This window comes from Triturus cristatus, chromosome 6, assembly GCF_964204655.1.
Source record: "Triturus cristatus chromosome 6, aTriCri1.1, whole genome shotgun sequence".
In the NCBI taxonomy this organism is placed as follows: domain Eukaryota; kingdom Metazoa; phylum Chordata; class Amphibia; order Caudata; family Salamandridae; genus Triturus; species Triturus cristatus.
In genome coordinates, this window is record NC_140589.1 from 717186454 (window position 1) to 717211972 (window position 25519).

Consider the following 25519-nt stretch of genomic DNA (forward strand, 5'->3'; position numbering starts at 1 on the left):
GTGGCCCCTAGGGCCTAACTGTATTACCTACCTGTGTGACTTAATGTATGCTTAAATAAGACTGTGTTGTACTTACCTCTAATCTCATAAAGAGTGCTGAGGGTTTGACTAGAATAAATACACTTTATTTTATATATATATCTGTTGTGGTGTCCTTTCATTTGGTATTCAAGGGATTATATATGGTATCACAGCTGGCTTCACATGCCATTCAGAGTTTAGCCTAAGACTGCTCTTGTCCATGCTACCACTAGGATAGCTGGTCTATAAGGTTGACTTTACAACCAATCACCATAAGGGTATTTGGACTAATATAAGGTGTACACTAGAACTAGTGACATCATACATCAGGCCAACTTCTCACATGCCCACTTTAGTCTGTTGTGTGGGAGGGAAGCTTGTCTGTATTTTGGAAGAATCTGGTGCAACGGCTGCCACTGTCACGTGTGCGTGGGAAGTGTCACTGCTTCTGGGTACAATACATTTGTTCTGCGTGTGAGGCGAGTTGGTACTGTTGTTGCGTGTGCTCTACATATTGAGAGATATGCAACAGAGCGAACAGTGAGTGATTAAGCTATTGACATTGTAAATAACAATGCGGTTTCTTTAAATGTTTTAAAAACAAAAACACAGCCCGGTCATTTTCACAGGCTGAATGCCCCCCCTTCGCCCCCCATGCCTGGCCAGAGTCCAGGACGATACATTCATTAACACTTAAAGAGACCTGGGAGCTCATTGTATTCAAATGAAGCCTGCGAGCCCTTCAAACACAGCCAGACCCATCTAATCTGCCATCTTTGCGGCCTTTGTCCCGCTCGAAGTGGGTTGCTCTCCGCTCGGCATCAAAAGGCTGCAGGCCGGAGTCTTCTATTAAGGGCTGATAGTGAGGACAATAGGACACTGCAACGCCGCGCGCTGGGGCAGCGGGGGCCCGCCTCAGAAATGACGAAACGTGCCCGCTCTGTCCGGTGCTCACGTTGGACAGGCGGTGAGCAGTTTTGGGGAGCGGGTTTGTTTTACAGTATCCGACTCCGAGCTAAAGCAAAATTGAGGAGCGTAGGAAGAGAGTTTGCAAGAAGGACGCAGATAACGATAACATAAATCAGCTACGTGGGGAGAAAGCAGGGGGAAAAGAACATGCAAGAGTGAACTAAAAAGATAGGACGTGTGGGTTTAGGGAAGAAAGAATCAAGAACTGGCATGAATAGTACTAGTCTGCAGCCCTGGCATTCGGCAGCGGCGAAACACCACGAGGCAATGCTGCCGATAAACACTACAGAGCAGAACAAACTGCTCCAAGTGGGGCCTTTGGACGTGATCTCCTTAGCAGGACACACTGCTTAATTTATGTTATGAATGTATTGTGTTACACAGAACGATCTTAAACCAGCGAGGTTTCAAAGAAATGTGCAGAGTAGGTTTAAGAGAACAGCGTATATGCATTGACCGAAAATTAATAAGATGCAGAGTTCAGAATTAGAAGCTCACAACCTCACAACTTCACTCTCTCTCACTCACTACCTCAATCACTCTCTATCTCACTCTTTCTATCTCACTAACTCACTTTCACTCTCTCTTTCACTACCTCTCTCTCTATCGCACTACATCACAACATCACTCTATGCTTATATATCACTACCTCACAACATCCCTCTCCCTCACTACATCCCTCTCCCTCACTACCTCACTGTTTCACTACCTCACTCTCTCTATCTTACTACCTCACTCTCTATCTACCTCACTCTCTCTATCTCACTACCTCACTCTCTATCTACCTCACTCTCTCTCACTACCTCACTCTATATTTCAATACCTCACTCTCTCTATCTCACTACCTCACTCTCTCTCTGCTAATGCAATATGTATCACATATGCAAACAAAAAAGCTAATGCCAATAGAAATGACAATGCCGTTTATTTAGGGATACAAAAATGATAAAAAAATAATGAGCAATACCAATAGCTCTACCTATAATATTGCCGAGACCATTGCATTGTAAATGCTTGTTAACTTTTGAGACAGGGACGTTATCCTACAGACAGCACGGGCTGGACCACCAGTGACTATAGACAACGCAAATATGACCTTCTTCCCTGACTTTACTGTTAAGGTCCAAGCGCAGAGACGCACCTTTATGGCGGTCAAAAAAGCCCTATGTGACAAAGACATCAAATACTCCATGATGTTCCCTGCCAAACTTCGAGTGGAATCTGAGGGGAAAATGTTATTTTCAGTCCCCGTAAGAAGCATGGGAATGGCTGGAGGGCTGGCGTCTAGTAGGAAAGCAGCCAGACACCCACAACAATAAAGGACACAACATCAAGCAACGAGCTCCCTTGGTATCTAAAGAACACCACCCAGAAGGAGACCCAGATGGTAAGCGCTGAACTCAGTAGCCGGACTATACTGGTCTTCTACGGAGCACTACCAGGTCATAACTGAACTGGCGGTCTCTAAAGACTGAGTCCCTGAGAAAAAGCTGGACATATCTTCGAAGCAACACCTCTCCAACGGAGCCTATGCCTCAAATACCGGATAACGATTTGCAAGGAAAACTATCTAAAGGAACGGACTGAAAGTGCAAGCTTAAATATACCATGATCATTCTATGTTGCATGGGCGGGGGGTAAAGGTGATTAACCAGGTACCCTACTCATGACGGGGTGGGCGACAGGGACTCTGCCTTGTTGGGGAGTGGATAGTTGGAATTCCACTGGCAGGGGGGGCAGTAGTTGGGGTTTGCCATGTTATTGTTATTTCTGCACAGAGCATCCATGTGAACTCAATTTGACCGTGTTCCAGATTTAGGCTGCAAGCATCGTCTATGCATTTGAGGAGGAGGGGTGGAGAAAGCTTTGGCAGCACTGTTACACCGACTTGGTCCTCCAGATTGGGGATGGCAGGCGTGTCATCCACACTTGCGTTGCATTCCCCCCTTGTTTTACACCACTACCCGCCATGACAGATACGAGAAGTATTAAGCTGTCTGTGATGACGTGGAACGTGAACGGCTTGGGGAATAAGATCAAAAGAGGGGTGGTCTTACAATACATTAAGAGGCAATCACCTGATCTGAAGTTATTACAAGAAAAACACCTGGTGGGAAATAGTTGCAAGGCTCTTAACAGATGGGGATACACACTTTTGGCCCATATAGGGTTCTCCTCAGGCTCCAGGGGAACGGGGGTCCTTGTACGCAAAAATCTTGCAATTACGCCCACCCGTGTTTGGACTGACCCACAGGGTAGATTAGTGGTTTTAAAGGCGTCGTGGGAGGGAAAATCACTAAATGTAATATCGCCATATCTTCCGCCTTCCTGGGAAGGTCGGCACTGCAAGACCTGGGCAAAATGCTCATAGATCTTCCCCCAGGTACCCTATTAGTGAGTGGGGACTTCAATATGATAATGGACGAAAGACTTGAGGCACCCCCAGACATCAACTCCCCGAAGTAGGACTCACTTGGCCGAATTCACCCACGTAATGGGTCTCACAGACATCTGGCGCACGCTGAATCCCACCACCGTCTATTTCACACATTATTCCAATGCACATAAAAGTATGTCCTGCATTGACTACTTCCTCACTTCACTTTCAGACATAGGCCAATTTCGACACCCCCAGGAACTTCCGAGGGGTATCTTAGACCATTCCCCTCTCACAGTGGAGATTAACTTCCATAAACACAATACCCGAGGCCCCATAGTTATGAACCCATGGCTCTTTAAAATCCCAGACATCAGAGAGGACCTTGCGGAACACACAGACCACTACTTCACTGAAAACATCGGCTCAGTTGACTCGGCAAACACTATTTGGGAGGCCTATAAGGCAGTGATCAAGGGCCACACACTGGCATTGAAGTGCGGATATCTCAGAAATCTAAATACACAACTGACACAACTAGAAAGTGACCTGCTTCGTCTGGAAACGGAACATAACACCTCCCACTCCGACGTTACAACCCGCACCCTCCGGAACAAGCAACTAGAATATAACGCCCTTGCGCGTGAAAAAACTCAGGCGAGACTTCTCCACACCCACCACAGAGTGTACGAACTTGGTGAGAGAGCTGGGAAGGTGCTGGCTTGGCTCGAGCAGCGAGACCAGGCAGCCAGATGGGTCCCTGAACTCCCACTGGGCTACGGGAGACGGATACCAGATCCTCAGGAGGTGGCTTAAACATTTGCTGACCACCTAGAGGAGGTATATACCTCCAGGACAGCCGCTTCCTCTGACGACTCGCGTCAACTTCTAGGAGAAATGACTCTGCCCACACTCTCAGACAGTAACAGGGAGGCTCTAGATGCCGACATAATGGCAGATAAAATCTGTAAAGCCATATTCGCTATTAATTCGGCGAAGGCAATGGGACCCAACGGGATACCGATTGAGTTTCTCAAGGGCATGGCCCTCAAAGTGGCCCCGCACCTTAAAAATATGTACTAGGAGAGCCTAGCGCAGGGTGTTCTCCCCTTAGATCAAAGACCAGTGTCTATTGTTGTCATGCACATGCCTGGCAAACCGGCGACCAACTGTAGCTCCTATAGGCCCATATCCCTTATAAGCTCAGAAGCCAAGGCGTTGGCCAAACTTCTCGCATCCTGCCTGATCACAGTCCTCCCCTCGCTGGTTCATGATGACCAGTCGGGGTTTATACCACCGCTCTCAACATCCGTCGAGTTCACAACGTCCTTGGCAGGCAACCATACTTATTAGAAGACCCGGTCATATTGTCGCTAGACGCAGCCATGGCGTTTGATTCGATAGAATGGCCCTATCTGTTTGAGGTCTTGGTGAGGTTTGGTTTCGGCCCTCGATTTCAAAAATGGGTGGCGCTGCTGTACACCGCACTGTTGGGACAGGTCAGAGTGAACAATCATACATCACGTACATTCGCCCTGCGGAGGGGGACCAGACAGGGATGTCCCCTATCCCCCCTGTTATTTTCGCTGACTCTCGAGCCCTTGGCATACTGGGTAAGAAGAGATGTCTCGATATGTGGACTGCGTTGGAACGAAGATACGGAAGATAAAATCTCACTATATGCTGACGATATTTTGATCTATTTGGCATCCCCGCGGACATCACTTAACAGTCTGCTTCACGTCATTATTAATTTTGGTAAATATTCAGGGTACACCATCAAATGGTCCAAGTCGGTACTTTATGTCTTGCACAGCCGAACGCCTAACCTACCCTATGGATATGCGATTGAAGTTGCCACTGGGGACTTCAAATATTTGGGGATCTATATTACAACCGACCCGAAGATATTTTATGACCGAAATCTTCTGGGCCCCCTCAGACGTCTACAAGATGATGTCAAACACTGGAGCTCACTGCCCCTGTCTCTCCTGGGAAGGGCTGCCCTATTTAAAATGCTTGCACTTCCTCGATTCTTATATGTGCTCCAGAACTGTCCATTCTCAATAGCCAACACCTACTTTACTGCCATTGAGGGGAGATCCGTACCTTGTTGTGGGATGGGGGTGCACCTCGCATTGCTCTCCAGAAACTGACAAAAGGATGGTATGATGGGGGAATTGCCCTCCTGAATTTGCATCTCTATTACTGGGCCACACAACTAATAGCCACAAACCTATGGATTCATGGCTCCCTATCTAACCCGGCATTTCATTTAGAAAGCTGTCAAACTGGAAGGGAGGGATACCTAGGCGCCATCTATGGTAAGGCCTGAAAAGGCCGCTACCTTGGGCCTATGTCGAAAACAGTAACTATCTGGCACCAGGCCACCAAACACCTGGGATGGAAGGACAAATACACTAAAGCCATACCACTCTGGTCCTCTCAACGATTGGGTCTACTTTGTCACCATAAAGGATTTGATAAATGGGACACCATTGTTATTACTAATATAGGGGACTTATTACATAAGGGCAAACTTCTCACCTTCAAAGAACTGCAAACCAAACACGCACTTGCACCAGGTTACATTTTTAGATATTTACAAATTAGACACGCCCTTATCACTAACATTCCGGATGTATCCTCCTTGGCGGACTCTTCCCCTTTAGAGGACCGATTACTTTCAGAACCACTCCCGACAAAGGCAATCTCCTACACATATCGAAAGCTCTGCAACAACCTACCCGACTCCTTTCAGATTCTTCGGGAAAATTGGCAAAAAGATGTGGGGCCACTGGACCAGGATCACTGGCAGACCGCATTAATGTCCCCCAGGGAAACAGCGATAAATCACCGCTTTCGCCTTATCCAATTAAAAATCCTACACAAGGCCTATATCTCGGGGGTGCTTCTGGCTAGAATAGGCAGCCGGGCAGACGCACTCTGCCTTAGACAGTGTGGGCAGAATGGCACCTTTTATCATATTTTGTGGGACTGTCCCGAGGTTCGCCCTATATGGAATAACGCAACCAAAAAAATGAAGGATACATTGGGCAAGCAGCTTCAATTGTCGCCACAGTTAGGAATATTGAATATATGGTAACCCTCTGATTTGACAGATATCGAGTAACAATGGGTGGCATTGGGGTATTTGTTAATGAACAGGGCCGTAGCTATGCTCTGGGGATCAGATAAACGACCTTCGACGATTGGATGGGTGGCGGAGATGGATCGATGCATTATAGCAGAAAAGGAGGTCTACAAACTTCGCGGTTGTCCCAAGAAGTGGGACAAAAAGTGTGGGGGGGGGTGGAATCCCTTTAGGGGGGAGATATGTACGTCACCGACGGAAGACATGGCGATGTGCAGACTAACTGAGCACTAATCTTCCAAATGTCTAGTTTATGTAACATATACCTATCGATGTATTATTATTTACCATGTTTGAAGTGTAACATATCATCGCCAGGATGGCTCTGTACTCTCAATTTAATAAAATTGTTAAAAATAAAATTTTTAAAAAAGTTGCAGTTTGCCCCTACCACAATAACTGCCTGTTAAAGGCAGGCTCACCTCAGTCAGTCGTGGACTGCCTCCAGACAACAGTGAACATCCTTACATAACTAGGGTTCACAACTCAAATGATAAAGTCACACACGAGTCCTTGGCAGAGACTCCTATTCATAGGAGCCATCCTGGATACAGTGCACTTTAGGGCTTTGCCTCTGACTCAAGGCGTTCAGGACATTTGGGCTATGATCCCAATGTTTCAGCCTCCTTCCTGGGTCTCAGTGAAGGCGGCTCTGAGACTTCTTGGAATATTGGCCTCCTGCATCATCCACATCAAGCATGCCAGATGGCACAGCACCAAGAGAACCTGTCAGATTCCATCCAGATTTCACTGGCAACTGCACAAGATATGCACTGTTGGCAGCTCCACTGCAGTTGGACCAGCGGCAGACCCGTCTCCCTGCCTCACCCAGTATGGACAGTGGTGACAGATACGCCACTCTGTCGCCCCACTTTAGTCCTCCATTCGTCGTCCCACCCATGCAGTCCAAAAATCTTCAACATGGGATGTGGCAATCAGTTTAGTGGGAGATTAAAAAAAATCATTCACCTTCTGTTGGTTCAAACCTTTATATAACTACATTTGGAACAGGGCACACCAATAACACAGGCATACCACACTAGGAGGACACCCTTCACTTGTTCAGTTCACCTCCCTACATGAGAGACATGAACAAGCATGAGGCACTTCTCAAATAGTACAGCAAGAGAGGAAACCCGAAGTTAACAGCCAGAACTACCTTAAACCAACAGGGAAAAGGGACCCAATCCCCAACAGTTCACATATTATGATGGATGCTTCCAGCCACAGATTCCTCGCCTTTAGAATATCTCCAGGCACCAGACGAGGTCTGGAAGATTTCAACCACATTCCTTCAGCGTGCTGGTAGGGAATAGTACGGGGTGGCTCCTCATTGACTTTGTTCTGCCCCTGGAAGTGATGATGGAGCTATATATAAAGCCTGTGCACTGATGTCCGTTCCTTTATATCCGTGCCTTTGTACGCTGATCTGGATGTTGCTTTTTGTCAAATTCTTTTTTCCCCTGTGTGCAAGGACACAATGTCCCCTCTGAAAACAACAAGGTTTAAGCCTAATAGGTACTGTTGCAAACAGATGTCTGTGGCAGACCCCCATGAGGTGTATCTCCAGTGTGTGGGTTCGGGGCACGTCTCCAAATCCTGCCAGGAGTGTGCCCTTATGAATCTAAAGGTGATTCTGGAACGTGAAGCGAAGCTTTGTCACCAAACACCAAAAGAAGTCACAGACAATCCCGCTCATGGTCAAATTGGAGGATGTTGGCGTTCCTGCAACAGGTCTTTTTTTGTATATAGTCTTTATTGAGTTTTACATAGCATACAGTACAAATTCAGCACAGTTCTTTTAACTATATACAGTTTCTTAAACAACAACAAATAGAATAGTAAAGACAAAAACAATTCATCCAACTGCAACCCCCCCTTCTTCTCTATTATCCCTCCAATCCGCCGTAAAGATTGTGCATGGTGTCAACTACTCACACTCCGAACATGACCGGGAGTAGTGCAATACTTAGGCCTGGGCAAAAATTTCGTTCCGTTCGCGGAAATTGCGATAATTTGACATTTTTGCGTTCCGCGGAGAGCGCGAAAATGTCAAAAATTCCGGTTTCCGCAGCTTGGCGATAATTTGTTTCTTGCTCGCGCTGTAAAATGATACATTCTCGCGCGCGATCGCCTTACCTGAATCCCTGCGTTCGCCGACAAGTTTTCTTGATCCGGTCGCGTTCTCCATGAGATGTTGTATTGTTTTTAGCCATTTGCGCTGTCTCGCGACAGTTCGCGCCCGCAGTGACGTCATGCGTCGCGCGATCACGTCTTTCTTCTCGCGATCATGCACCGCGAGAACAACTCAAAACAAGATGGCCGCGCCCGCAAGCAACCACATGGGTAAGTTGGCGACCCGCAACCATGCAGAAAATCTCGCGAACATGCCGGAAAAAAACTTCCGCATCTTTGCGATATTTCTGCTTGTTTGCGATAATTTTAAACATTCTCGCGATAATTTGCGAAGGTTAATTCCGCAAATTCCGCCCACCCCTAGCAATACTACAACAGCCCCCCTTTTGACTGTTTGTCAGGGCCTCTGCCTTTGCTAGAGGTATCAAGTCTAGCTATCTCACCTGTGTCAAGCTGCAAGTCACAACATACAAGTTACTTACCTTTGGTAACAATGTATCTGGTAGAGACGATTCTAGCCGCATATTCCTTAACGTAGAATTCTCTCCAGGTGTGAGACTGGATCCGGAAAAGTTTTGCCACAGCATCTCTGCACGCCGGGGGGCGGCACCACGAGACTCCGCCCTGACGTTGACCGCTGGCGTGACGTCAGCAAGGTCACATAAGTCCCACCCCGGCACGCTGATGTCCGTTTTCTTCGGAGAACTTTTCCGTGCCACAACGCGGAGCCATCCCAAACAAAACTGAGAGTATGGGAACAGTGTGCGAAAAAATCAGTGAAACCGAAAGGGAAGAAGCGAATGGTGAAGAACAGCACCATTAGAGACCGTGCCAGGCACTGTGTTACTGAAAGTCATGGAAGGAAAAGAGCAGAGCACCGCTCTGAGAAGCAACCCTGCAAAGCCACAAGGCCCTGGGCAGATGGGTGGGAAGAAAGGCAGACTGGATCGTGCGGGGCAGGACGGTGGTGGTGTACGAGCAGCTGAGGCACCGGATCCCCCATAGCAGGACGCCCCCAGAAGAGAGTTGTGGAGCGAAGCTTCAAATGCAAGAAGCGGCTCCCCTCCACCTGGTGGAGAACCCTTCAACAAGTGGTCCATTGGGAGTGGAGCGACCGGGTTGCCCATTTGCAAAATGCCGGTGGCCATGGAGATGGCCCGGCCGAAGGCTCCACTCGCCTCCGTCGGGCGTCGTGGGGGAGAGAGCAATTCTTCTGTAGGCGAAGGCTGCAAACTAAGCTGCCCGTCCCCATGCCCTGCTGGAGGAAGAAACGGCCAGCCCCTGTAGGATGGAAGACCCATGGACGAGTGAAGGGCCTGAGGGGTCTCCGGAGAAGGCGGAGAAGCCTGCGGGGCAATCAACTGCAAGGTGCGAAAGAGCGGGTCCGGGGTCTGTGGACGCGAAGACGGAGTAGAACCCGCCCTGGAAGCCGCCGGGGAAAAGGCAACGATGCGGCGTCCAGTCTCCGGTGAAGAGGAGACAAGGAGACGACAATCCTCTGCAGAGGAAGGGACAGCCGGAGAAGAGTCGACGACCCGGCGTCAGGACGGCGCCAGGGAGTCCACCATGGGCACCGGTGTGTCCTCGATCGGTGCCGAAGTGTCGACCCACACCACCACGTGCCTCATAGGAGAAAGGGGCGGGGTCGGAGCCAAAGCGGCCAATGAACGGCGCCGATAAGGCATCTGCTCGACCTCCGAGGCAGCCGCCGGGGCAGAGGACCGAGAGGGACTCGGAGTGGCGCCCCAGGTCCCGGCCTCCACCCGCGGCGCCGCCAGGGCCGGGGAGTAAAGGTGTCGGCGCCGGAAAGGCGTTTGCTCGGCCTTCGCTAAGACAGCCGCCTGCCCAGAGGACCGAGGGGGACTCTGGGACGCGACGTGAGTCCCGGCGACCTCCTGTGACACCACAGGGAACCCCGTGAGGTTTTGCGGCGAGGCAGGGCCGCCGTGGGTCGAAGAGGGGAACCCCGTAGGGCCGCACCTCGACGACACCACACCTCCAAAACCTGAAGCTGAACTCGTCGGCACCGGGGGCGAAGCCGCCGGCGAGTCCGCGGAAGGCCCCGCGCATGGTGAGGAATCCACAGACGTCTCAGGAAGAGGAGGGGGGCCCAAAGAAGCCTGCAGAGCCGTAGCGTGGGCCCTTGTTGCCCCAGTGCCAGGAAACGGCGGATAGGTTGGCGACGGCGCACGTCCCGAGAGGAACCCGTGCCCTCTGCAGAATGAGGACAAGGCCTCGGCGGCAAGCTGCAGGCCTTACCAGCGGGCGAGCGGCGCCCGTGGGGCCTCGGTGAAGGATGATGCCGCAGCCGAATCGGCGGCTTCTGGACCCTTCTGCAGTAGGGCCCGAGACCGATCGGGACTTCGACTTGAGATGCTGACAAGCGTCGCAGTCCGTAGAATCATGGTGCTCGCCCAAACACCACATACATATAGGGTGAGGGTACGTCGCTGACATCTGGCACGTACAGGAAGCACACGTCTTGAAACCCGAAGGCATTGCACACTGTTCCCAACGCAAAGGCGGTAAGAGGCCTGAAAACAGGTCAAGGGAAAGCACTCCGGATCTGCGTTGCACGTGGAAAAGAAGGAAACTGACGTCAGCGCGCCGGGGTGGGACTTATGTGACCTCGCTGACGTCATGCCCGCGGACAACGTCAGGGCGGAGTCACGTGGTGCTGCCCTCCCGGCGCACAGAGATGCTGTGGCAAAAATTTCCCGGATCCAGTCTTACGCCTGGGGATAATTCTACGTTAAGGAATCTGCGGTTAGTAGTCTCTATCAGATCATCAGTGCTTTCACTCCAGGATCCCTCCCTCTTCTGGCACAACCAAGATGATGGGTAGTCTGGGTGGGGGTAGGGGGTGTTCTCAGCATTGTGAGTATAGCTGCCTATGCTTGCTGGTCATCCCCTGCTCTATCGTTCATCCTAGTATGTGTCATGCGTATTTTCTCAACTATTACTCTCTCTGAGATGTCTCTTAGCCAGTCCTTGTAGCCCAGGAGTTCGGGTGCTAACAACCGGATCGTGATGCGGCGTTTAGCTAGCACCAGCCTTAGGGACATGCACTTCGGACTCATTTTCTTCCCCTTCAGCATCGGGAGCAGCCCCAACAACACCAGTTTGATATAAAGCTGAATTGTCCCCCGTTGAGTCCATCCACGACCTCCTGCCAGAACAGTATTTTGGCCCGACAGTCCCACGCCACATGCACAAAGTCTGCCTCTTCCCCACAGCGGGAACACCTCGCTGCTCGTGATTGATATATAATGTGTAGGGTTTTTGGGTGATGTCCAGTTGATGTATGTAGTTGTATTGTATCAGTTTAAATTGAGCATTTGATGACACGGTCTACACACCCCCATGTATTTTCTCCCACTCTCTAGCTGTAAATGGCTTGTTGAACTTTGGAATACTTTAAAAAAGCCAGTCTACAGCAAGTACCATAAGCTTTTCTACCCGTTAGACCCTATCCCCAACAGTTTTTCCGCTTTCAAGGCTACCCCAGAGGGTTGTAAAACCCCCAAAGCAAGGCCCTCCACCTCCACAAAAGGCCTTACAGTCCTTTCTCGGGCGACGACCAAGCAAACAACGCCCAGGCCACCAGTTGCAGCACACTTCCCAGTCATCTGCGGCATCAGCCTCCAAGATGCTTCAGTTTTCCCTCAGAGGCACACAACCATCCTACGGAAGGCAAGTGGGTCCTTCAGATCGTTTAACAAGGCTGTGCCCTGCTATTCCTTTCAAACCTGCTGCACTTTTCCAATCAGAGTCTTTCAGAGGAGTACCTATCAATCTTCCTCCATGAAATGCAGGCAATTTCGGCCATAGGAGGGCTCCAGCCCTGGAAATAGGGAAGTGCTTTTATTCCTGCTATTTTCTGGTGCTGAAGGACTGGGGCCTTTCTCCTCTTTTAGATCTATGCCTTCTGGACACCTTCTTGAAGAAGGACAAATTCAAGATTCTCGCATTGGCTCAAGTTCTGTCTGCCTTGGATCCAGGTGACTGGATGGAGACTTTGGACCTGCAGCATGCCTACTTTCATGTTCCCCTCCTGCAGTCCCACAGACACTACTTGAGGTTCAAGGCGAGTCCGTACCACTTTCAAGTTGTTGTACTCCTCTTCAACCTCGCAGATGCCCCTTGAATGTTTACAAAAGTGATGGAGGTGGTCATATCACCCTTTGGAGGATAGGGTTTCCAGTTTTCTTCTACCTCGATGACTGACTGTTTAATGCAGGCTTGCCACAATCACTCGTAGACCACCCCCAGATGACGGTGAACCTCCTAACATCATTTGGGTTCATTAATAATTTACAGAAGTCACAGCTGGCTCCTGTGCAGAGCATCCCTTTCATTTGAGCCATCCTGAATACTGTGCAGTTTTGAGCTTTCCTTCCATCACAAGTTCAGGACATTCTGGTTATGATCCTGAGGTTTCAGCCTCGGTCCGGGATCTCAGTGAGTGGCTCTGAGCCTCTTGCATTCTGTTTATTGACTATGCAAGGTGACATTTGCAGGCTCTGTTGGGGAAGCTGTGAAGAATTTGTGTGCTGAGTTCCAAGGGTACCTGTCCAATTCCATCTAGGTTCCAAAGAAGGCTGCAAAAGATCTATGATCTAGAGTGGTGGTTGCTAGACTGCAGTTGTAGCAGTAGCATACCTTGCTTCCTGCTCCATCCAGAGCTGGCATGGTGATGGATGTATTGCTGCTAGAATGGGGCGGTAATCTGGGAGAGGTGAAGATTATAGGACTTTGGTCTCTGTGCGCGACCCATCTCCACATCAAACTGTACGAGTTGTGGGACATTCGAGTGGCACTGAAAGTCTTCCTACCATTCATCAAAAGGCAATTGATTCAGGTTCTTACAGACAACAGTCTCAAGCAGGGCAGAATGAGGTCATGGGTCTTGTTTCAGGATGCACGTCATCTCTGTAGCTGGCTGCTGCCTCATGACATTTCCTTGGTCCTGAACCACCAGGCAGGATCTTCGGAACGTCCAGAGCAGACACACTTAGCCAGCAGCCCGTGGCAGATCACCAATGGTGGTTACATCCCAATGTGACAAAGAGCATCTTCCAGCAAAAGGGACAACCTTGCCTAGAACTTTTTGCCTTCGCCAACAATGTGCAGTGTCAAAACGTTAACATGCAGAAGTTCCAAGAACGCTCTCTCTGAGATTCATTCCGGATAGAGTAGAGCACAGTGCTCCTATGCATCTTTCGACCACTACCTTTCCTGCCCCGAGTTCTAGGAAGATCAGGAATGACTGGGTTCAAGTTATCAGAGTGACTCCTGATTGGGAAAGGAGAGTAGTACAGAGAACTTCATAACCACCTGTCCTCTAATCAGGAGGATCTCCTGTCTCAAAGGTAGAGCTTATTTTACTGGAGGTCATTTTAAGCTTTAATCTGTTTCATGTTAATTCTTTAACATTTTGTTTCCTCTTTCTTCTACCCTCCTTCAATAGAGGCAAGTTTGCCCAAGCTACAGATCACATACTATCTTAATAAAAAATTAAGATTCTAGAGTGGATGATACCATTTTGTCGACTTGGTGTCACAGACAAGTTAAAGCTGCTAAGTATCACCAAATGGCTATAACCTTGTTATGAGTTGTGTCTCAACATTTCCCCGAATAGTTTGAGGGCCACTCAGCTAGAGGAATGGTGGCTATCAACTACAACCCAAGGACAGTTCGTATTCAGACAATTTATCAGGCAGCTGCCTGGGCTTCTGTACACTGCTTGATTGTTTGGATGCAGAAGATTCTCTTTAGATGCAGTGTGTTTAGCTCAGCCCAACTCTGCAGAGTTTTTAATTGAAATCAACCATATGATGGTACTCAGCCATCCTCTTTTTAGAGATGCTTCGGGAGTTGTTGGCATAAGTAATCTGCCGGATCAAGTCTCCGTTACAAGAACAAGTACGTTTGGCAACATTCTTTATAATGGACATTGAGTTTTCGACAGAGTCCATATCACACTCTCCTAATGGAGTGATTGCTTTTGCTATTCTTGGTTTTCCTTTTAGCTCTCCCTGCTGTGTCCTGATCCTCTGAGGTGGATTTAACATCACCAACCCATTTAGAACCTTATTAGGATCGGCAGTATCACTGTCATTGAAGCTTCATCGATCCATGGCTGATATTGTACAGACTAGCTACAAAAATGTCCAGATCCTGTCAGGTGTTCCTACTAGGAAGCTATGAGAGACTCCATATCTGACAGAAATACAATTACAAAGCTAAATAAGAAGCTTATTTTGGAAGTTGAAGTGCATCGCCTACTCTCAGAAGTGACTCGAGACCTTACCCAAATTAACTCCTTTATTTCTGGCTACATAAATGTGTTAGTAAAAGCAACAATAATCCGGTGGTGTTGAGGGCAGGGGGGTGATTGCCCTCCTTCCCTTAGGAGGGCTATACAGTGCTTGTAAGTGGAAGTATGGAATTGCGAGTACTCACTATTTGGAGTACAAATTAAAGAAGGGCCGGTACTCAGTACTGGACTATACCTGCCCGTTTAAAGTACTGGGGCTATATGAAGCAAGTTAGCCCTCTGAAACTGCAGAACCACGGTTCTATTTCAATAACTTTTTTTGTTTCAAGTTTTGCATAATTTCGTTATTGATTAGTGCGTGTTGTGAATTAAAAGAAAACATAAAACATTCTCTGAAAACACCCATCACAAGAACCGAGTTCTCACCATGATGTTTTTGTTCAAAGAAAACACAGGCAGAAACCCATACCATGTAAAGCATTATATGACTGAGCAACATTTTCTTAATAGCTGGATGACTGGGTCTCTAAATAGTGGCTCCAGAATTGTTTATTCTGTTTTGATGAAAGATTGCTTGCTATCTGTTGGAAAGATTGACTTCGTTCGTCGGAGTTTCTGTTGGGCTTTCTCTGCTGCCTGCGTTTGCTGCTGTAGTTTCTCAGACGTCTTCAGTGCACCTCCGATCTCCATGGAGTAAACAAGCATTTACAATGCAACGGTCTCGGCATTGTTAAAGTTAGAGCTATTGGCATTGCTCTTGACATTATTTTTGTTTATGTTTTTGTTTTTAAAACATTTAAAGAAACGGCATTGTCATGAGCAATGCCAATAGCTCTAACTTTAACAATGCCGAGACCGTTGCATTGTAAATGCTTGTTCTACTCTCTAACAATCGGCACAGCTGTGGCCAAGCAAGCGCCCCCTCCCACGACATTTCCTTCCAAAGAAATGAAATCGCTGCCGTACTAATCCGGGGTGCTTTCGTTGACTTGCAAAGTAACAGACCTCTAGTACATTTTCAATATAGTTTCCTCCGGATACATAAAAACCCTTATCAGTCAAACTGATTGTCACCCAAACTTCAATAAAGTAATGTAACAAAAAAACAAACCAAAGTAATTTGTGAATCCAAGGCCGTTAAATCTTTCTTCCGTCACCCGAAACTTTTTGCAGCCCGATTCTAATAGCCGATGGACACCGGATTTATGTATGTATACACTACATATGTGTGTAGCACCCACACGGTGAATTGGAGAGTTTTAGGCACTACAAAGAAGCAACAATGCAAACAATATATATAGATTTAGTAATTTGAAGGAAGGCCCACTATGATCTATTGACTGAGCTAACGTCCGAATTTTGTTTTTGAACTCGGGCAATTGCCCTGCATCCGGGCCACTTCTAGGCACTGTACATGTGTAGAAAATGCAAAACAAACCACGAGCGCCAGGGAGACACAGCAAAGAAACTAAAACTGCGGAATTCGAAGAGTACACAATTACACATGCCTTTGTGTCTTATATAGCGCCCACATGTCTGATTTAAGGCTGCTTCAGACTGCGCGCTTTTATAGATCTATATAAAGACAGAGATGTACTCTGACCACCAGGCGCGCAACACCCATTGGGCTCACCGGGCTTCAGCCCCCCCCCCCCCCCCCCCCCCCCCCCGTCATGTGTGTCAGCCCGGCTGAGACAGCCTCGCGGGCTGGCGTCCGTCTAATTGCAGCCGCACCTGAGTACTTCACGGGTCTTTAAAAGACCATTTACACGTTAATGAAGCTTTTGTTGCGTTTTCGCCCCTTCTTACAGCCACTCTGCCTATGGCTGAAAGACTTAGCCCCCCCCCCCCCCCCGAAATCTTTTTCAGCCCCCCCCCCCGAAATTTGGCTCTAGTTGCCCGCCTGCTGACCACCCAGAAAGTGCTTCAGGTCTCACAGAGGTTATTGATGGCGCTACATAAACACCAATGGAATACAAATTAATTTAGTGCAACTCGCAGTGGGCACGTTAAAAGCTGCTGATAAAGAAAATAAAACAGTTTACGATACACAGTGAAGAGCTCGCATCCTATTCCACGCGCACCCCGTCGCTCAGTCCAGAATAGCACTCATCTTTCATCCTGTATCGTGGGAAGGAGTGCTCTAGTGCCACCGGGTCTCACCTGATCCCCCACAGCCGCCTGCCCCCGTGTCCCTCGCGGCCCGTCGGGCCCTGGTCAGCACTCCATCGCCTCGGGGGTATCTGACCCCGCCCCTGGTTTCTCTGACTGGAGCCGACTGGCGCCCTCTCTTCCTGGCAAGCACTGCTTGCCCTCCTCGTTGGCAATGGCCTCGATGGCCTGGTAGAGCTGGTGGGCCAGGTGCTGTCTGTCTGCGGGCTTGCGGCGTCTCCGGACGTCCCTGCGGAGGTCGTAGACGGTGTCTAGGAGAAGGGCCTCCTCGTAGCGCCCCAGCAGCAGCAACAGTTGGAGCATGCGTACCCTGAAAACCTCTTCGGGGTCTACCACCCCTGCCTGGGCACACTCGAGAGCCAGGCGCACCCTCTCCATCAGCGCCGCGAGCCTCATGACCGCCAGCTGGTGTCGCTGGGAAGGGGATTCGCCTTCGCCCTCTCCCTCCGTGGTGAGGGTTCACAGCTCAGCGAGAGGGGGAAAGAAGCCGTGTGATGCTGGGCAGTGCAATACGATGCCAACCCTTGGGTATGGACCGCCTTTCTCCGAGGCACAGCAAAAATGCCTCGGAGAAAGGGAGCCTCATTTTCGGATTTGGGGGCGTGTTTTGCTGTTGTCTCCTCCCTGAGACTTCTCGCAAAAAACACACCCCCCGATCCGAAAAAGACGGGGCTTCAACGGAGTGACTGGACCTCTTCTCCAGTGGCTGGCCAGCATTTAAGAGGCCAGCCAATGGAGAACAGGAGAGAAGAGGGGCGGGTGCAAGCCCCTCTTCTCAATGACATTAAATCTCCGGACTTCCGGTCTGCCGACCGGATGGTCCCGTGACCTAAAAATAATCTGAGAGCTTGCACCCACACAAAGGGGGAGGTAGGAGGTAGCCTGACCAGGGAGATCAGGTTTCACTACCTCCCAACAACAAAAAAAGAAAGAGACGAAGCACTTTCCGACTCCAACCACTAGATGGCGGAATATGCACAGTATGTGAATATAGAAGAGTCTAGGCTGCACAACTATTGTTACAGGTAAGTAACTAGTTGCGTTGTTTGCAATCTATTGAAAAGATGGACTTGTATTTATAAACACAGATTAACATGTCTCTATAAATATTACACACTTACTGTTTTGAATGGTACTGTAATGTATAAGAAATTACTTTGTTCAGAGATCTGTTTTACATCTTGCTGCTTTCCACAGGAGTGGCAAGAACTGCAACAAAGTATACAGAGAAAAGAACGAGCACTTTTGGAAACCAAATCAAAGGTTACACACCCTGTTTACAGTCTATACTTTCCTGAGGTCAGTGTTTTTTTTAATTTTATTTACCGTAATATATAATTTAATTGGTATTTGGGCATTCTAGTACGTAATATGCTTACTGGAGTTCAATCTCTATGGCAGTGCCATGTTTGAGTTCTATATTGTTTATGATGTATCTTGGCAGGAATGTGTTTAATTTGAATTAGATATTTTGAAATGTTTCAAATGAAGGCACTTTGGCTGGATATATTTATTACAGATTTGCTTGCTGTGCAAGATGTTACTATTTAGTAGTTGAGTATTGAATTTTGTTATAATTCATTCTTTGCTCTGTAAGTCCTTTGTCTTCAAATTACCTCAGTCTGAGCCACATAATTTTACACCTTGTAGGGTTGACTGGTGCCACTCTATGTAGGGGGTGTGAAACTGGTTTTGTGCAACACTGTTGGGTAATGTTCACGCCCAGAACAGAGTTGGCTTCTGTTTGACCAAATACTTTAATATCCCATAATTTTCAGCATAGAAGGCTTCCGATGATCTGAGACACAGTAAGCGTGCTCAGGTAATAAAGGCCCTTCCAACAAATGGCTCCATGCAGGTCTGGACTGGCCGTAACGGACACCGGGCGTTTCCCCAGTGGGCCGCCAGGGTGGGGGCTGGGTTTGAACCCCTGGGGGGCCGTTTTTGTTACCGGGGGCGGTTTTGCAGCATAGCTTCAATATCGGCCCCCTGTAACAAAAGGAGCTGCAGTGTTTTCCACGCGCACCTTCATATTCCCCCGCAACACCTCCCCACCCGCGGCCTGTCAGACTCAAATGCCAGGTCCGGTTTGCGTTCCCAGTCCAGCCCTGGCTCCATGTAGTGTACAGTTTCTACTAAAAGAACCCAGTGGTTTTCTCATCGCTTTCTTTGGGGTATGAAGTTATCCATTGTAGATTTATTTTTTTCCATATAAAACGCACACTTTTAAAAGTACTCTGTCGGTCAAGAAAAAGTTGTTTTGTTGTTTATTTCTGTGAGAAGCTGGGTTTGTGTTGCAGTAACCACCCTACTTTTTGCCAGACTACTAATGCACTTTTGACTTGATGTGCCCTGGGTCCCTGCCAGTCACGTTCCCAGGGCCTGTGTTCTGTCCCCTAAAACTTTACCCAAACCCAATTGGCATCTCTGGCCACAGGTCAGCCCCTGGCAAATGGTACCACGGGTGCCCAGGGTACTGTGACCAGGGAAGACCTCTAAGGGCTGCAGCACTTATTGTGCCACCCTTAGAGGCCCTATATGTATGTATGTATGTGTGTGTATATATATATATATATATATATATATATATATATATATATATATATTCACACTCACTCACACACACTCCCTCCAGGCTGCGTGTTTTGGTGCAAAACAAAGTGAAGAGTCGAAATGACACCCATCCCTGTGTGCCATGCCTATAACCCACTGCCTTGGCATAGATCAGTCACCCCTCTAGCTGGTTGCCCTATACCAGTGGTGAGGATACAGGTGCATGAGCCCTATACCCCTACAGTGTCTAAGTCCATTCTTAGACATTGTAAGTGCAGTGCTGCCATTAAGAGTATATGGTACTGGGAGTTTGTCATTACGAACTCCACAGCACCATAATGGCTACACTTAAAACTGAGAAGTTTGTTAGCGACCTGATGGCAGCCCACACGTGCTGGAGGACCATGGTGTGTCTTTACAGGCTCTGGTGTCCTGATCCTGAAAGTTGCAACTTCTAGCGGTCTTTTCCCGAGGATGTGTTAGGCCTCACATCAGTCTTCAGACCGCCAGCATCTGACGTCCTTTCAGCAACTGCTTCGGCAATTGGGAAGTGTTCTTCACAGCAGCCTTGGCATGATATTCCAGGATGATGGCCCTGCATTCACGGTGGCCCCTTCTGCTACACAGGGGTAACCGATTTTGCTTGCACAAGGGTGACTGCCTTAGTTTCATGGTAGCCCTCTTCTAGCACATGGGGGTTTGCTGACTTCGCTGCCACAAACATGACATTCCTAGTTTTGGTGTGGCCCCCTCATGGCACTTGGGGGTCGCCAAATTGGAATGAAGAGGTGGGTGACCTGCACTTTAGCAGTCATCCTGACAGAACGTTTCACACTTCGCTAACTGGGATCAACTTGCCAGAATACTCACAGGGCCTCGCTCCCTCTTCCTCCTCACAGAGTACACTGGTCTTTGCAGGCTAAGGGCTGTAGCTCCAGGCTAAAGGCAAGTGGTCTTTACTTTCTGGTTGATGGCTCCTCTCCCACCAGAGAGACTAGCAGACCTTGGTCCTTAGTCCTGTCTCCAGCAGCTATAAGTCTTGGAGGTCTTCTCTCCTTTTTAACAGTTCTGTTGAGCAACTTGTGGAACTCGGGCTTCCACCTTTATACTCCAAATCTAGTCACTGATGTAAATTAGTGTCTGGTTCTTTGATATTCCTGCTGTGGTTGTCAACTTCTCTAGTATTGGGGTATCTTTCTTTCATAGATTCACATGCCTGAATCATTCCCCGTCGCCGAGATGGGAGTCCCACGGTAAAATACAAAAGTAGTGCCATAAGTAATAAATAGGCTGAAAGAGGCCAAAGGCTATATCTTAGTAGCATATCTACGTCCTTGTATGAAAAGGACCAAAAGTCAGCTCCAACCAATCTGCAATCGGCACCCTCTAGAACACTCCCAACAGAAGCAGTTCTCCTTAGATTTTCACCGCACGTCGTGTAGAAGGGAGTCTCCCTGAGTGCTACTCCGTTTTCTTCTCTTCAGCTCTTCAAGCAAGTATGTCTGACAAGAAGGGTCTCTTCCGCTCCTGCAGGACCTGTGGGAAGACGAGGGTCCGTGTTGATGATCTTCATAAAGATTGTCTTTATTGCCCCTACCCCAAACATGAGGCTAAAGGCTGTAAAATCTGCCATACCTTTCAAAGCAAGACTCTAAGGGACAGAGAGGCAGGATTACTCTTATGGCTCAAGTCTAAAGAATATCCTCCTTCGGCTGAGGAAGAGGACCGAGCTTCCACATCTAGCAAGAGGGCTAGATCTCAAGAAGGCTCCTCAGGTGAGGGAAGGAAACATCTTAAAACTTCCCAGGATAAATCTGTTCACAAAGAGAGGAGTTCTAAACACTCCTCTGAGCCAGCATCGTCTCCGGCTTCTACTCCACTCACAGAGCGTCCAAGATCATCATCATCTTCTTCAGACTCTGTAAGTAAAAAACACAAAAAATCCTATGGCGACTATTTTGACGACGGCTATTTCCTCTCCTATCTCGTCGACGAGGCTTACTATTGCAACAAAACCATCGTCGAAGTCCGTTGACGAAGATTCCAATGACGCAGACACTGTCGACGACCACACCATCGTCGGCGGCTCTGCCGCAGCCGAGCCCGTCAATGACAAGCACGCAGACGACATAGTCTATGAACATGCCTGTTATCCTACCACCGTCGACGACAGGTCCGTCGACGACAGACCTTCCTACCATTCTTATTTCCGCACTGTCGACGAGAGTTTCTCAAATAAAGACATTTCAGAGGCCTTTTCAACAGCCTTTTCAGGACTATAGTAACATTTCTCCTCTACCACCACCCCACCTGTTATAGGGCTTTATAGAGGACGAGGATTATGATGAGGAGGAGGATCCATACAGAGTGGCTCATAGTCCATCTGAGCTCAACGTTAAGTGCCAAGACACTGATGATTACCAGGAGGAGCATTACTATCATGAGCAATATATGGCTCCACACCATACATATCAGTTCCATCAGATCCAGGAATCTCGTCAGAGGGAAATGGCTCATCTTCCTCCAGCACTTATTCAAGACCTACAGGCTATGTTGGCGGATTATCGTCAGATTTCCTCTGCATCAAATTCCGACAGAGAGCCCACTTCCGCAAGTAGAGGTTCCTGTTCCAGTACCAGAGCCTACTCTACCTAGTACACCGGCTCCTGCACAAGGTCCACCTGACACTGGACACTTCCTCCTCGGATGAAGAAGTTGATGAAGGCGAATTACATAACCAGGCAAATGCTCCAGATCCCTGGGACGATTATATCATTGAAACACCATCTCCGCCTCCACGCTCAACCTCCGATTCTCCTCCTGAAGACATCGGAGGATTTCATAATTTGATGTAGAGACCAGCCACTAGGTTCCAGCTCCCTATTACTGTCAAACAAACACTGTTTAGGTCCCGCCTAGCGGTGCAGCGCATGCGCTGCGCGCTTTGCGAGGCATGCAGTATACACTATAGGTGAGGGAAGCCCCGCCCACTCCCCAGCCCACTTTTTCATTGGCTTGTGGCTTTTTCCTTTTTAGATGCTGACTTCTGATTAGTTTAGAGGCTGCTAGTCCCGCCTTATGATGGCCATGTCTCCTTCCATGGCTATTGGCCCCTTTACTGCATGTTTCCTGAGTACTACTTCGCAGTCGATCGTCATTTGGGCTTCTTTTTGGTAGGATGGTAGTTAGTTTTGGGCTTTGTTTTAAAGGGGATTGGGCTTGTTCCTCTAGTGAAATCTGCTGCTGCTACAGTGCGCTGCAGCATGGTTAAAAGGCACTGGGCACCTGGTGATTTGTAAATTTAAAATATTCCTCACGCCGCCCGCTTTCACTTTTAAATATTGAGTGTGAGGGCAGCTTTTAGTTTAAAATACTAAATCTGAGCCCGCCTTCATTTCTACATCTAAACGAGACGGCCGCCTTCACTTTTCCCACCATCACTTTTATTTCTAAGTGTCACAGCTACCTTCACTTTTAATTATTAAGCGCGGCGCACTCCTTCACTTTTAAATTGTTAAAGCATCCGAGGCATTCTGGTATCAACTCACATTACATTCAAACATGGCCGTGAGCTTTGCTGCCTCCAAATCACGCCCCGGTTTGCAGCTCCCCTTGTTTGTGCGCATGCTTAATATCAAAAGCATGCTCACAAGGTTTGGTCGTCCAGAGCCTCCAGCTGCAAACAAGTAAGACTGACAGTCCTCCCACAGAAGAGCAGCGTTAGTGCTGTGAAGTGCTTCTTGTTCATTTTTCGGTCCATGTACTGTCCGCAAATATAGCAGGATCACGACCTAGTTTCAGTACGGTGCCCTTTCACGAGCACCGCTCTGGTTTTGCTTTCTTTCTCGTGTCTCTCTCTCTTCGCTCGCTCCTCCACCCAATCGGTCTCGCATTTGTAAGCATTAGAGATATTGGCAATGCTGCAAAGGCAACTCAGGGGGAGGCTTTGTGGGGAAATGTTATGGTCCGGAAATGTTATGGTCCGGTGCAGGAGCAGCAGAGGTATTTTTTTTTTTGGTTTTTTTCTTTTTACTTCTGCCAGCGCCCGTAAGCTCCTTTAAAAGAAGAAGCAGAGAATATGGCCAGTTGAGAGTGGATGTGGCTTAAGAGGCGAGCTGCGTGATTGGACCTGGGGAACTAGGTTCGAGTTTAGCATGCTGTGATTCTGGGCAAATTCCTTTAGCTCCCGTACCTACCAAAGACGAGTGTGTCCTTGTGTAATGTAACTGGTGCACATGTAAAGTGTTCTAATTGCTTCAGTTAGAGTTCGAGCGTGTCACGCAGTTTGGTGCTTTCTTTCCCTCCATATTAAACAATAGATGTTTCAGCACCCAGGCTAATGTGCTACATAGCTAAATGCATATAAGTCCCCAAAGGCGAGACCGATGCATTGCAAATGCTTGTTTCAACATGACTTCAAGGAGGATACTAGAAAGATCATACGCTCCATTCCAATCATTGATTACATCTGTCAAGAGGGTGTGAAAATCATGAAGACGCCAGCATCCATAACGGCGGTGCTACCTCGTATAGAGAAATACAGCGCTCCAGAGAACAGTCCATCTTGCCTCGTAGGTCACCCAAGGCCAGATTCGGTCAGATCTCAGGCTGCTCAGCGGCGTTCCAGAAACCCGCAACACCTATTACAACTCCTCCAGACAAAGAGGGACATCGTATGGACCTTTTGGGGAACAAATTCTCTTCTATGGCTGCAGCATCAATTAGAGCTGCTAATGCCTTGGCAATTATTGGCCGTTATGACCGCCAAATGTGGTCCGATTTAGCGGGATTGATAGATCTTATCCCAGAGGATCAAAGAGAGGAGGCCCGTAAGATTTTATTAGAGGGTGAGCGAGCTGCCTCCGTAACAATTGACTGTGCGTTGGACATCCCCAACACGAGCTTTCGGCAATTAGCTGGGGCAGCAGTTCTTCGGCGCCAGGGTTGGCTTAAAGCGACTACTTTTAGACCCGAAGTTCAGACAAAAATTCTGGGCATGGCTTATGATGGGGATTCACTGTTCAGGAAACTTATTGATGACGCTCTTTCGGCAATCAAAAATGACAGACACCGCAAAATCTTTAGGTGCTCTACAATATAGATTTATACCTTTCAGAGGACCCAGAGCGCAAGGATTCGCTACATATCGGGGTGGCTATCGATCCAATCAACAATATCGTCATTACCAAACTCAATATCCCCAGTTGTACAACCAATCGTCTTACCTTCAGCCATCGACGGCTGGTTTCTCTCGCCAGGGTGGCCGGAAGCGTACACAGCAACAAGGCAGTGATCCTGCCAGAAAGCAATGAGCTTCTCAGGGTGCCAGTCCACCTTACCCCCTTACCCGTGGGTGTGAACATTTCTGCATATGCACAGAGGTGGCACAAGATCACTACAGACCACTGGGTGCTGGACCTAGTCAGCAAGGGTCACACACTGGAATTTCTTCAGATACCACCTACCACTCCGCCCAGGGCTCCCCCCTCCCCTTAGTCTTCATTTATTGTGCAAAGAAATCTTGATCATGCTCCTCAAGGAAGCAATAGAAGAAGTATCATCCACACAGAGAGGACCAGGTTTCTATTCTCGTTTCTTCCTAATCAAAAAGAAGTCAGGAGAATGGCGACCGATTCTCAATCTCCGCATTCTCAACAAATTTCTCAAAAAACAAACATTCCGGATGATAACACTTTCCAATATTCTGGGGTGCTTAAACGAAGGGGATTTCATGACTTCTCTGGACATGGAAGACGCATACTTTCATATCCCTATCCATCCAAAACATCAAAAATGTCTGCGATTCACAGTGGCTGGCACCCACTGTCAATTCAAGGTGATCTCGTTTAGCCTAAAA

General features: G+C 48.3%; 1 protein-coding gene across 1 annotated transcript in view; it reads left to right on the forward strand.

Annotated features, from left to right (window-relative positions):
• Positions 1 to 25519, forward strand: part of SEC63 (SEC63 protein translocation regulator) — a 669334-nt gene that overhangs the window by 553492 nt on the left and 90323 nt on the right. The window contains exon 18 of the mRNA XM_085611209.1: positions 18307 to 18408. Coding sequence (XP_085467335.1) covers positions 18307 to 18408 — 102 coding nt within the window. The remainder of the gene's footprint in view (positions 1 to 18306; positions 18409 to 25519) is intronic.